Raw genomic sequence first — 12,641 nt, 5'->3', positions numbered from 1 at the left:
TCTGGAAATCCTGTAATTTGGTAATGTTCCTCTTAAAATGTGGTGCTCTGAATCACATGCCATATTTTATTTCATTTTTTTTCTATACAGAATAGACTTCCTGTAGTCTGGGCATTATCAATATTATGTACTGTTTTAAAGTTTGTCGTCCTCTATGTTGTTTGTCTTGGATGGCAGCTTTTCCTTTAGCATATTTATTCTACCTCTTCTAGTTTGAAGACCATTCTCTTTGTTCAAAGAGGTTAGAAACATGCTGAAAGAGGACAGAAACAGAATAGATGTCAGGCACCTCTGTTCTCTTTGCCATCTGCTAACTTTATGTTGCCTTCTTGAAGTCACGGGGCTGTCTCCTAATTATTCAGCTCTGCTTGGAAGGTAGGAGCAGTGGCAGCAACTGCTACTACTTCTAACTTTTGGTTGTGATCTTTTGGAGTATTTCCTGTAAGCCTTAGCTTGTTTTGAGTTTTAACCTCCTTAATAGCTGGGCTCGTACTGTTCCGTGAGTATGTCCTTGGTATGTGCTCTTCTCTCATCTTTTTAAATGACTTTTAAAAATCTGAACCCAACAAGAGTCTTCTTGATTTCTGCAATGCCTTCCCCCAACTTTCTTTTCTTTTTTTTTTTTTTTAGGGAGGAAGGCAGGAAGGGAGGGAAGGAGGATGGTAGGGAGGAAGGAAGGGAGGAAGGAAGGAAGGAAGGGAAGAAGGGGGAAGGGAGGGAGGGAGGGAAGGGAAGGAAGGAAATCAAGCAATGAGAGAGACATTGCCGACCTGGATCTAGAGGTTTACAAGTTGATTTCTTTTTCTTGAGAGAAGGAAAGAAAAAAAAATAAGTAAAGGAGAGGAAGAAAGAGGAAGAGAAAGAGGGAGAGTAAACGGAAATATTGCTTTATTCTGAAAAAAATTGGGTATTAATAATGGCCAATGTTGCATTTAAACTTATGAGTAGGTGTGATGTGGTATTGACAAGAATGTATATTTTATGTATTTGAAGTGGGGAGCTCTATAAATATTTATTAAGTTTACTTGTTCCGGATCTGAGTTTGAGTCCTTGATATCCTTATTAATTTTCTGTCTCATTGAGTCTAAGTCTTTATGTATCTGGGTGTTAGGATCGTTAGCTCTTGTTGTTGCATTGATCCTTTTACCACTATATCTTTGTTGCTTTAAAATCTATTTTATCCTATATGAGAATTGCAACTCCTGCTTTTTATTTATTTATTATTTATTTTTGCTCTCCATTTGGTTGGTAAATCTTTCTCCATCCCTTTGTTTTGAGTCTTTGTGTATCCTTGCATGTGAAACAGGTCTGGGTGTAACATGCCATTGGGTTTTGGCTGTGTCTTTTGATTGGGGGATTTAGTCGATTTAAATTTAGGGTTACTGCCATTTGATGTTAACTGGCTGTTTTATCCATTCGTTGGTGTAAATTCTTCTTTATGTTGGTGCTCTTTACTTTTTGGTATATTTTTAGAAAGGCTAATACTGGTTGTTTCTTTCTGTGTGTAATGCTTCTTTCAGAAACTCTTGTAAAGCAGGCCTGCTGGTAATAAAATCTCTGAGTTCTTGCTTGTTCATAAAAGATTTTATTTTTCCTTCAGTTGTGAAGCTTAGGTTGGCTGGATATGAAATTCTGGGCTGAAGGTTCTGTTCTTTGAGGATGTTGAATAATGTCCCCCACTCTCTTCTGGCTTGTAGAGTTTCTGCTGAGAGATCTGCTGTAAGTCTGATAGGCTTGCCTTTGTGGGTAACCTGACATTTCTCTCTGGCTGCCCTTAGTATTTTCTCCTTTGTTTCAACCCTGGTGAATCTAACGATTATGTGCCTTGGGGTTGCTCTTCTTGAGGAATATCTTTGTGGTGTTCTCTGTATTACCTGGGGTTCAATGTTGACCTGCTTTGCTTGTTTAGGAAAATTTTCCTGGATAATATCCTGAAGGGTATTTTCCAGCTTGGATTCATTCTCTCCGTCGCATTCAGGTACACCTATCAAACGTAAATTTGGTCTTTTCACATAGTCCCACATTTCTTGGAGACTTTGCTCATTCCTTTTTATCCTTTTTTCTCTAATCTTTTCTTCATGTTTTATTTCATTAAGTTGGACTTTGACCTCTGATATCCCTTCTTCTGCTTGAACAATTCGAGTGTTTAAACCTGTGCATACTTCTCGGAGTTCCTGTATTGTATTCTTCAGTTCCATTAATTCACTCATACTCCTCTCTAAGTTGTCTATTCTCAATAGGATTTTATCAAACCTTTTCTCAAAGTTCCTAGTTTCTTTACGTTGGGCTACAACATGTTCTTTTAACTCACCGAAGTTTGTTATTATCCATTCCTTGAAGAGTACTTCTGTCATTGGGATGCGCTCGTTCTCCATCAAGCCTTGTTTCATTGTCGAAGTGTTTCATTGTCGTGATCATCTTTAGAGGGAGAGGCATTCTGACTTTGAGTATTCTCAGCTTTTTTACGCTGGTTTCTTCCCATCATTGTAAATTTATCCTTCTGTCGTCTTTGAATTTACCAACTTTCAGATTAGGTCTCTTGAGTGGGCGTCCAGGTTGTTAGTTCCCAGGGCCAGAGCAGCACCGTTAAAACTGATGGTGCTTTTCTTCCCAGGATTCTCCTGTCGGGCTTCCTTCTTGTGTCCATAGTAGGCGACTCTGCCTTCCTGGGGCTCCAAACCTCGGTCAGAAGGGAAACCAGTCCCGTTTACTCTGCGCCGAGCGCTGCTGCCACGAGGTGCCATCACAGCTTCTGCACCAGGCTCTAGTGTTGTGCTGGGGGGCCCGTGTGGGTCCTCCAAACCTGTTTAGTCTGCTCCGAGAGGTGTCGCGCCGAGGTGCCGGCAGAACCGCTGCGCCGGCCACGAGAGTCGCGCTGGCGACCTGTGTGTTTCTTCCACTGGGGATCTTGTGCTCCGTGAGTGACCAGAATTTGTCTGAAAGTGTGGCGTCTTCTAGTTCTCTGCACCTTCACTGAGAGCTGCAATCCCGGGATGTTAGCGATCAGCCATCCTGGATCGTTCTCCACCCCCCCGCCCCCGACTTTCTTATTGCTTGAGTTTCAGCTTTTGATTTCTAGCCATAGGATCAATATATATTTTTTTAATACTTTACGTTCTGGGGTACATGTACAGATGGTGCAGTTTTGTTACATAGATATACACATGCCATGGTGGTGGTTTGCTCCATCCATCACCCTGTCATCTACATTAGGTATTTCTCCTAATGCTATCCCTCCCCAATCCCCCCACCCTCTTCTATCCCACCCCTAGCCCCTGACCCCCCCCAGGCCCTGGTGTGTGATGCCCCTCCAGGATCAATATGTATTTTAATGATAAAGTTTTTGAATTTGCATTTCTGTAGGCTGGGTCTATGTTCCATTTTTCTTCTCTGTTTTTCTTTCTGTGCATTTTTGTGCTTTAGAATGACATGATCACTTTCTCCTAAATTTCATCATGAGTCTTTCTTGTTGATTTTGCTCTGATTAGCAGTTTGTCTTTTAGTTTTCTTCTCCTTACAGAAATGATTATAGTAAAAAAATGAAGAAGTAAGTTTATGAGATATTTAGCCTTTGTCTGAATAACACTCTCAGCAGATGTTAGGAGAGTTAGAATCTCAGTCTTTTTAAAATTTGGCCCCCATGTCAGTTTTGCAAATTGCGCTGGAGAAGCTTGTTCTCTCCTGCTTTGGCCTGTGTGGTCTGTGGGTTACCCCCACCCAGTATTGTTTCTCTTTCTTGGAAGTCATCTCAATTTTATTTAAGAGACAAATCTGCTAGTTGTAGGTATCATAAGAGCAGATATCATATCAGATATAACAACAGAGTGAAGAGGAAATGTTTGTTAAATGAACAAAGCATTCATTCTAGTGATACAGTGCTCTGAAGTCTTGATAATTTTATAAATTGTGTAACTACTTTCAATTTAAGAAAAATGCACTTTTAATGACTGTCTGAACTCTACAAACCATCAATCTCATATAAATCCTCATATAGTTATGTGGAAATCTGTGCAATGATTTTAGAAATTAAATCTTTCTAACAGAATCTTAGAAAATGGCAGTGATTTTTATCTGTAGGCAGTTGATGTTATGTCTATATAGTTAACAAACTGGTAACAAAATCAAACACTGAAACCACATAGCTCATTTCAGACCCACAGCCAGGTTAATGAGAAAATGCAGAAGTATTTTCAGGAGCAAATCAAAATAAGCACTAGGCAAACTCTAGTATGCATTTTTTTTTCTGTGGTTTATAATTTCCCGGAGGTTAAGATCCTGCACTGGTTTCTAGTGTAGTCAATTTCCATTTACTCCTGTTCCCCTCCACTGACCATCTCCTTATGTCTCATCCCTTGAGTGCAGAGCCAAATGAGGAGCAGAGTCTGAGATCTAATAACATTGCAGAGCTGAGTCCAGGAGCAATCAATTCCTGTCGAAGTGAATACCACGCAGCTTTTAACAGTATGATGATGGAACGCATGACCACAGATATCAATGCACTGAAGCGGCAGTACTCTCGAATTAAGAAGAAGCAACAGCAGCAGGTTCATCAGGTGTACATCAGGGCAGGTAATGTGATTCTTCAACTGAATCAATTTCAACTCTATCTCAACTTGTAAAATGAAGAACAAATAATCCTAGGAAGGCCTTGAAATTACTAACTGTAGCTCAGTATCCATCAACACAGCTGGCATGAGATAATAGCATATTTAGCATCTCATTTTAAATTTTGTTTTATCAGGCTCTAAAGAAGAAAAAGACTACAGGTTCTTTTTAGGCCCCAAGGACCAGGCAGTTGATGGTATTAAACATGTCTCTACTCTATGTGCTTGTAGAGAAGGGTTTACAAATGATTAGAATGTTGCAAAGCCATGCAATCCTTGGACTGGAGAAATTTTAGAGCTAATGCCCCATACATTTTATGCATTTGAATTTAGAATTTAGTCATCTGTGCACTAGTAAATTAAGCTATATACCAGTCATTTAGGTATTTTAAAACAGATGTTGTGATCAGAGAAAATGGTGGGGGTGGGGAAACTTTAAAAAGCCTGTGCCTTGCTGATGGCAAGTATCTTGGGAGTATACTAAGAAGAACATAATTATAATGGAATTGGAAATGCTCTTTTCCAAGGATTGTCAAGCTTTTTTCTTTTTAATTCCAAAAATCCCAGTGAACAATCTGCTTTATTGTTTAATATATGCTGATTTGGGAGCTGATTTTTCTTGCTTGAGGTGAATATCCTAATGAAATGATGCCTGTCCAGAATTAACTGAAATTAAATTTGACATGTTTTTTTAAGAGGCATGTGAGCATGTGACTGATCCTGCACAAAAATAGAATTTACCTTCCATTTATCAGAGAAGAATAGTTGACTTCCTGACAATTCTCACTTTATCATGAATTGTTAAGAAACCAATCACAAAATAAATGAACAATTTCACTTTAAGTTTCAAAAACATTGACACATACATTTCCTCATTTTGTCTTTAAAACAAATCTATGAGGAAGGCAAAAACAGAGTCTCAACTTCTTCCAAGTGTTGAGGAAATGGTGATTCAGGAAGGCTTAGCGATTGTCCAGGGTTATATAGCTATAGTGACTGGTCAGGCCAGGGCTAGAACACAGGTGTTCTGATTCTGTGCACAGTCCCTTTTCACCTATACTGTCTTTGGGTATGATGGCAAACAGTCTCCCCTGGGTGCCAAATCAGCCCGGTAGTTTGTATCCTAGTCAGCAATCAGCAAACTGTGGTCTGTAGGTCAAATCCTGCTCACTCCCTGTTTTTGTAAATACAGGTTTTTTGTTTTGTTTTGTTTTGTTTTGCTTTGAGATGGAGTCTTACTGTGTCACCCAGGCTGGAGTACAGTGGTACAACCTCAGCTCAGTGCAATCTCCACCTCCCAGGTTTAAGCAATTTTTGAGCCTCAGCCTCCCAGGCAGCTAGGATTGCAGGCATGTACCACCATGCCATGCTAATTTTTGTATTTTTAGTAGATACAGGGATTCACCATGTTGGCCAGGCTGGTCTTGAACTTCTGACCTCAGGTGATCTACCCACCTTGGCCTCCCAAAGTGCTGGGATTACAGGAGTGAGCCACCATGCCTGGCCTGTAAATACAGTTTTGTTTGAACACAAACATGCCCATTTGTTTACAGGTTTGTCTAAGGATCCTTTCACACTATAATGACTAAAATCTTTACAGTCTGGTCCTTTACAGCAAGAGTTTGCTGACCCCTTCTCTAGATCATGGTTGATGTGGTTTTCTTTTTTTCTTTTTTTTTTTTTTTGAGATGGAGTTTCGCTCATTACCCAGGCTAGAGTGCAATGACGTGATCTCAGCTTACCCCAACCTCTGCCTCCTGGGTTCAGGCAATTCTCCTGCCTCAGCCTCCTGAGTAGCTGGGATTACAGGCACACGCCACCATGCCCAGCTATTTTTTTTTTTTTGTATGTTTAGTAGAGACAGGGTTTCACCATGTTGACCAAGATGGTCTCGATCTCTTGACCTCGTGATCCATCCGCCTAGGCCTCCCAAAGTGTTGGGATTACAGGCTTGAGCCACCGCGCCTGGCCTTGATGTGGTTTTCTTTATGGGAGAGATCGCTGCTCAAAGGCAAAGCTCTAGAGCATTGGTTTTTGAACTTCAATTTGCATACAGATCATTTGGGGATCTGCTAAAATATAGACTCTGTTTCAGTTGGTTTGGAATGGAGTTGAAATTATACATTTCTAACAAGCCCCTAGGTACTACTGGTGCTGCTGTTTGGGGACTGTATTAGTCTGTTTTCACACTGCTAATAAAGATGTATCCATGACTTGGCAATTTATAAGAGGCATAATGGACTTACAGTTCCACATGGCTGGGGAGGCCTCACAATCATGGTGGAAGGCAAAAAGGAATAAGTCACATCTTACGTGGATGGTGGCAGGCAAAAAGAGAGAACTTGTGCAGGGAAACTCCTGTTTTTAAAACCATCAGATCTTGTGAGACTTATTCACTATCAAGAGAACAGCATGGGAAAGACCCATCCCCATGATTCAGTTATCTCTTACCGGGTCCCTACCATAACACATGGGAATTATGGGAACTACAAGATGAGATTTGGGTGAAGACACAGCCAAACCATATCAGGGACCATGGTTTGAGTAGCATGATTTTAAATGGGATGGTATATGATAGGATTAGCAGCACAGGTGGAAAGATTGAACTTGAACTAGAGGTAAAAAGACTTTAGCTTCTGAGACTTAATGGAAGATGGTGAGGATGGTGGTTGAGGTACAAGCTTCCTAGGTTAGGGAGGATGGGAAGTAGGGGCCTTTCAGATCTGATAGCTTTTGTTTTCATGGAGAAATTGGGGGAAAGTTGTTTGCTGGGAATAAGGTGGGGATGGGAGTAAGTGAGAGGTTAAAGAAAGTAATGGAGATTTAGTTAGGTCATTGAAAATGAGAGAGGGAAATGAAAAGATTGTTTGGCATTGAGGACTCAGTGAAATAGGAGGTCATGAATTTGAAGGGCTCAGTTTCAGAAAAGAGAATGTAATGGAGAGCCAGTCACAGTGACAGGCAAATAATTGAGGGAGGTAGCAGGAATGTGGTGAAGAGGAGACAGTTATTAACATTTTCAGTTGATATTGGGGTCAATGACAACAGTAGAGAAGGGTGAAAGTTAGTTCAGCCAGATGGACATTGAGGAGGAAGGAAGCTCACACACACGGGAAGAGGCCTTCTCCCTACAGCTTCTGTCTGCAGCTGCCATCCCTGGACCATGTGTGTTGAATGCTGCATTGGAAATAGGAGCCTGGTCATAGCCACAGGAGGTCGACAGTAATGCCATCAATAGTGCCTTCTAGGAGAACAAAGATTTTTTGTTTGTTGTTTGTTTTGAGATGGAGTCTCACTCTGTTACCCAGGCTGGAATGCACTGACGAGATCTTGGTTCACCGCAACCTCTACCTCCCAGGTTCCAGCAATTCTCTTTCCTCAGCCTCCGAAGTAGCTGAGATTACCAGTGCATGCCGCCACACCTGGCTACTTTTTTGTATTTTTAGTAGAGACAAGGTTTCTCCATGTTGGCTAGGCTGGTCTTGAACTCCTGGTCTCAAGTGATCCTCCTGCCCTGGCCTCCCAGAGTGCTGGAATTCCAGGCATGAGCCATGGCACCTAGACAAGGGTGAAGCTTTTGGTGCTTTTCAGTTTTCAGTTGGCTTTCAAAGTCCATTGAGGATGCAGGAGTGGTTTTTCATTTCTAGGGCTGGATGCTGGATAGGTGTGATTTCACTGCATTCTCACTACCTTTTTATCACTTCTGTCATTCTGCTGCATCTCACTTCATAATATGCAGTTGTTCTTTTCCCACCTCTCAGAAGCTGATAGATGATAATGCATATGGTTATAGTGTTTGTTGTATTATTTTTAAAAAATATGCAAAGATTTTCTAGGTACAGTACCTCTGAGGTTGCTATGTGGAGCCAAGAGCTCTCTGTAAAAAAACATGAGGGAGTCCAGGCTCTAATTGGAATGAAGGGTCAGAGTCCCTGTTCCTTTTTGAATCATCGTCCTGTGGTGCCTTCCTCTTTAAAGAAGGGAGAATTGGTGCTCTAGGCTATTGGGTTGAATTCAGTTTCTGCTCTCTTCAGTCACATGACTCTGCACCTCCCTGGGGAATAGATGGGAAGGGATGCAGGAGGGCTGGGAGGACCTCCGTGTGATTTCAGTTCTGTGATGGATGTGCTTCTCTGTGGTACACTTCATACTACCTTTCAACATTTCTTTCAGACAAAGGGCCAGTGACCAGCATTCTCCCGTCTCAGGTAAACAGTTCTCCAGTTATAAACCACCTTCTTTTAGGAAAGAAGATGAAAATGACTAACAGAGCTGCCAAGAATGCTGTCATCCACATCCCTGGTCACACAGGAGGGAAAATGTCTCCTGTCCCCTACGAAGACCTTAAGACAAAGCTCAACTCCCCCTGGCGAGCTCACATCCGAGTCCACAAAAAGAACATGCCCAGGACCAAGAGTCATCCGTGCTGTGGGGACACCATAGGGCTGATAGAAGAGCAGAACGAGGCCTGCAAGACCAATGGCCTGGGGGTGGCAGAGGTGTTCCCCTCCGGTTGTACAGCGACAGCTGGAAGAGAAGGCAGCAGCCCTGAGGGCAGCACCGGGAGGACGATCGAGGGGCAGTCTCCGGAGCCGGTGTTCAGAGATGCTGACGTGGATGTGTCTGCCATTCAGGTGAAGTTGGGAGCCCTGGAACTGAACCACAGGGATGCTGCAGCTGAAACTGAGCCCATGGTGCACCTGCCCTGCCAGCGGCACTGCCCAGAGCCACCAAGTGCACCTGAAGAAAACAAAGCCACCAGCAAACCTCCCCAAGGCAACAACTCAAAAACCCCCATCTTTAGCCCCTTTCCCAGCGTCAAGCCCCTGCGGAAATCTGCCACTGCCAGGAACTTGGGATTATATGGCCCTACAGAAAGAACCCCGACCGTGCACTTTCCTCAGATGAGCAGGAGCTTCAGCAAACCCGGCAGTGGAAGCAGTAGCACTAAGAAACGATGATGCCTCCCCAAAACTTTGTATCTGGACTCACCTTTTCACGGTAGTATAAGGGTTGCAGCTGAATGGCTCTATAAGAGTTTTATTTGTCCAGTGAAAATGAATAGGTTCAGATATGAGCAACAGCCCATAAGAAATGGGAACTGGAAGTTTTATAATGGGAGTTAGAACAGGGCTGTTTTCCCATCCACTTGCTAACTGACGAAGTGGATTCTTGTGGCAAAATAAATATTGTGGTTTTATAGTGTGATGTTTTCCCAATTTTTCATTGTGAGCTGTTTAAAAAAGACTGTATATCTAGACTGTTAACTCCTCTCGCATCCTCCTATTCTGGGGGCCTTCAGGGTCCCTTGTGACAGCAACCCGAAACCTTCCAGTTCTCTGGGTGTTACTAATACCCAAGCATGCACATACCAGCTTGCTAGGACAGACACTGTAAAAAGAAAGTAAGTTTCTTCATTACAGAAAACTTCCTGATTTTCCTTTTCATGTTTTACGGAGGGGATTGTGTTGTGTGAGTTTTCCCTCAGTACCAGTCTCCAAATTGTTTTTTTGATCTTATGCTAAGTCAAAGGAGAAAGATCTAGATAGCCTTTCTTTAACTTTCTATTTCTACCTGCAAAATGAAGAAAACCTTTCATCTGTTGAAATTTCGGTCGAAGACCCACTTGAAGATCTTATGCACAGGACACACATGGTATATGCTTTAAGCAGTTGCTCCGAACAGCTTGCTTATGCCACTGAGCTTTTCCTGAGGTTTATTTCCTCCTCTGGAGGAGAGCTTTGATCCTCAGTGGCATGGATGACTTGATGGGCTCCATGTGGAGCCTGGCCTGCATCCCCTACCATGCAGCTCACTCACCCACCAGCTCTCCACTGCAGACGCACAAGGCCTCTGCTCAGAAGCCAGAACACGGCACCTGCAACTTTGTTACTTGAATTTTGTGCTTTTTGATTGGAGTCCTTTGTTGAGTACTTTATTACTTAAACACTGCCTTTCTCTGGAGAAGTCCCCAGTGCTTTCTAGCTCCCTCTCACTCACTCCTGCCCGTTCTAGCTCTCTCTAACCCTGTGGGTCAGGGATAGCATCTCTTGTCTCCACTATGCAGATGGGAACTATGAGCCACACAGAGGTGAAGTAGCACTTCAGTTACTCAAGGTCAGTACTCCCGGTATTCAAGGTGACTTGGCCACATTTCCTTCAGTGCAATAGGCGGGTTTAGTGCTCTTTGTTCACAGATGCATTGGCTACATAGCTTGTAAAAACCAAGACTGGGAAGCCATTCACTAAACTGCCTCCTGACTTGAAGGACCTGTCTCTAGATGGTGGAGTCCCATGCTGGCGTTTTACAAAACCAGCTGTGACTTCCTTACCCTGAAAGGGAGTTCATTTTAAAAATGCTTCAGGCCCCTGTCATTTGGCTGAACAAAAGGCTCACTCCTCAATCCCCTTCTCCCCACTATCATTAGAGGAATAGACTCAGCCTTCATCTTTGTCTCTGGAAGACCTTTGGCGATACTTGCAGAAATACTGTTGATGCAGTCAGTATTAATTTCAGCTAATGGATTGTTATTGCTGAAATGAAAACGACAATTTTAGATCAGGCTTTTACTATGAGAGGTACTAATTTTTATAATAAAATAGAGAATGGTTGTGTGGGCTTTTTTTGAACAGAAAACACAACAATGACCTATACAGTGAGAAAATCTATTTTATCGTCTTCATGTTATTTTTATCCCCAAAGGAAATGAAAATAGAAAATATGACTAATAAGTTATTTCAGTTTTGGTCTTGAATTCTGTGCCATCTGAAGTTAGCATCTAGCTTCTTAAAAAGCAGCCACACCCACAGCCTGTTTTTTGGGAAGGGTGTAGGTGGAGAGATGGGCTTATTTTGCATACCACCCTCAGGGCCCAGAGACCCACTGCATTTTCCGAAGTTAAGGAAATGACACCATTTTCTTCTGTCAGCTAAACTTTACAGATAAGAATGATTCCATCTCATATCCTTTTCTTTGCCCCTTCCCAAATGAGTCAGAATAGTCAGGTTCCCTTTGAAGGATGTCTGACCTGAATGGAGAATTGTTCTTTCCTCTCTTGAATCAGCTTACTAGCTCTCTGATGGTCTGGGTTCAAGGAGATGGTTAATGAGGTATATACAAATCCTTATACGAATCCTTGGGATTGCACCACTGCTGTCCACAAACTCAGTTATCAACAACACATGCTGTGTCCCGTGAATGCTCTCTTCTCACCTGTTTCCAGGGTTGGTCTTCCTGAGAAGGGGATGGATGAGATGACACACAGTTTGGGATAAGTATCTGTTGAATGAATGAATAACTGAAAGGATAATAGTCCTTTGAGGTAAAAATGGCCTTGTCAGAATTTTGAAAATCCAGCAGATTCCTGTTAAAGCACTCTGTGTACCAATAACATGCATGCATTGTACCAAGTAATCACAATGTGAATTGGTCAATTTATGAGCCTTGCCTACTTTAGAAAATAAAGAAACCTGCAGTAGCCTCTACCACACAGCATGTACAAAGACCAGTATGGACTTGCTATCTTCCCTATGTATTGGACACTGTATGCAAACACCAGAAGTACTTAACAAGTAGTGGTTTCTTGATTTAATGTCTGTTGCCTCTTAGCATTTTTGCCGGGAATCAACTCATTCTGATGCCTCTACACCTCAGTTCCTCTTACAGAAGCCTCCAGATGATCTAGATCTAGTTAGTAATGTCAGCCTATGGGCTGCAACTGTTTGGGGCATTGTATTCCTGTTTGTCTCTTGTTGTTCTGAAGGATTGTATTGATCACAAAGCTATATGCATAAAGATTCTCATTGTTGTAGCTGTTGTGCCATTTTCTGAGTGCATGCATGGAACACTATTGTGACATTCCCTTCTCCCTTCTTCCTTCATCCCCCAACCCCAACCCCAACCCCCACTGGGTCACATGAACCAGGGAAACAGCCTAGTAAGCTCCATCTCCCTGAGTCCACTGGGTCGCAGGGTGGCCTGTGACCTGCCCAGCATTTGCAGAATAGCTGGTTTCTGAAGATGAGTAAGCACAGAGT

At 42.5% G+C, this 12,641-nt stretch overlaps 1 protein-coding gene across 6 annotated transcripts in view; it reads left to right on the top strand.

Moving 5' to 3' along the window:
- The window catches only part of TBC1D30 (TBC1 domain family member 30), a 118,058-nt gene extending 105,643 nt beyond the window's left edge, over positions 1-12,415 (top strand). For 3 of the 6 annotated variants that reach the window (XM_035256193.3, XM_009004157.5, XM_035256195.3), the window contains 3 exons: positions 4,363-4,569; positions 4,742-4,801; positions 8,778-12,415. In XM_035256193.3, the coding sequence (XP_035112084.1) occupies positions 4,363-4,569; positions 4,742-4,801; positions 8,778-9,565 (1,055 nt within the window). In that variant the 3' untranslated portion in view covers positions 9,566-12,415. The remainder of the gene's footprint in view (positions 1-4,362; positions 4,570-4,741; positions 4,802-8,777) is intronic. The other 3 variants (XM_035256194.3, XM_002752706.7, XM_078336125.1) reach the window with 1 other exon arrangement.
- The last annotated feature ends 226 nt before the right edge of the window (positions 12,416-12,641 follow it).

The sequence above is a fragment of the Callithrix jacchus genome, chromosome 9, assembly GCF_049354715.1.
Source record: "Callithrix jacchus isolate 240 chromosome 9, calJac240_pri, whole genome shotgun sequence".
NCBI classification, from domain to species: domain Eukaryota; kingdom Metazoa; phylum Chordata; class Mammalia; order Primates; family Cebidae; genus Callithrix; species Callithrix jacchus.
This window is presented reverse-complemented; position numbering and strand designations above follow the sequence as displayed.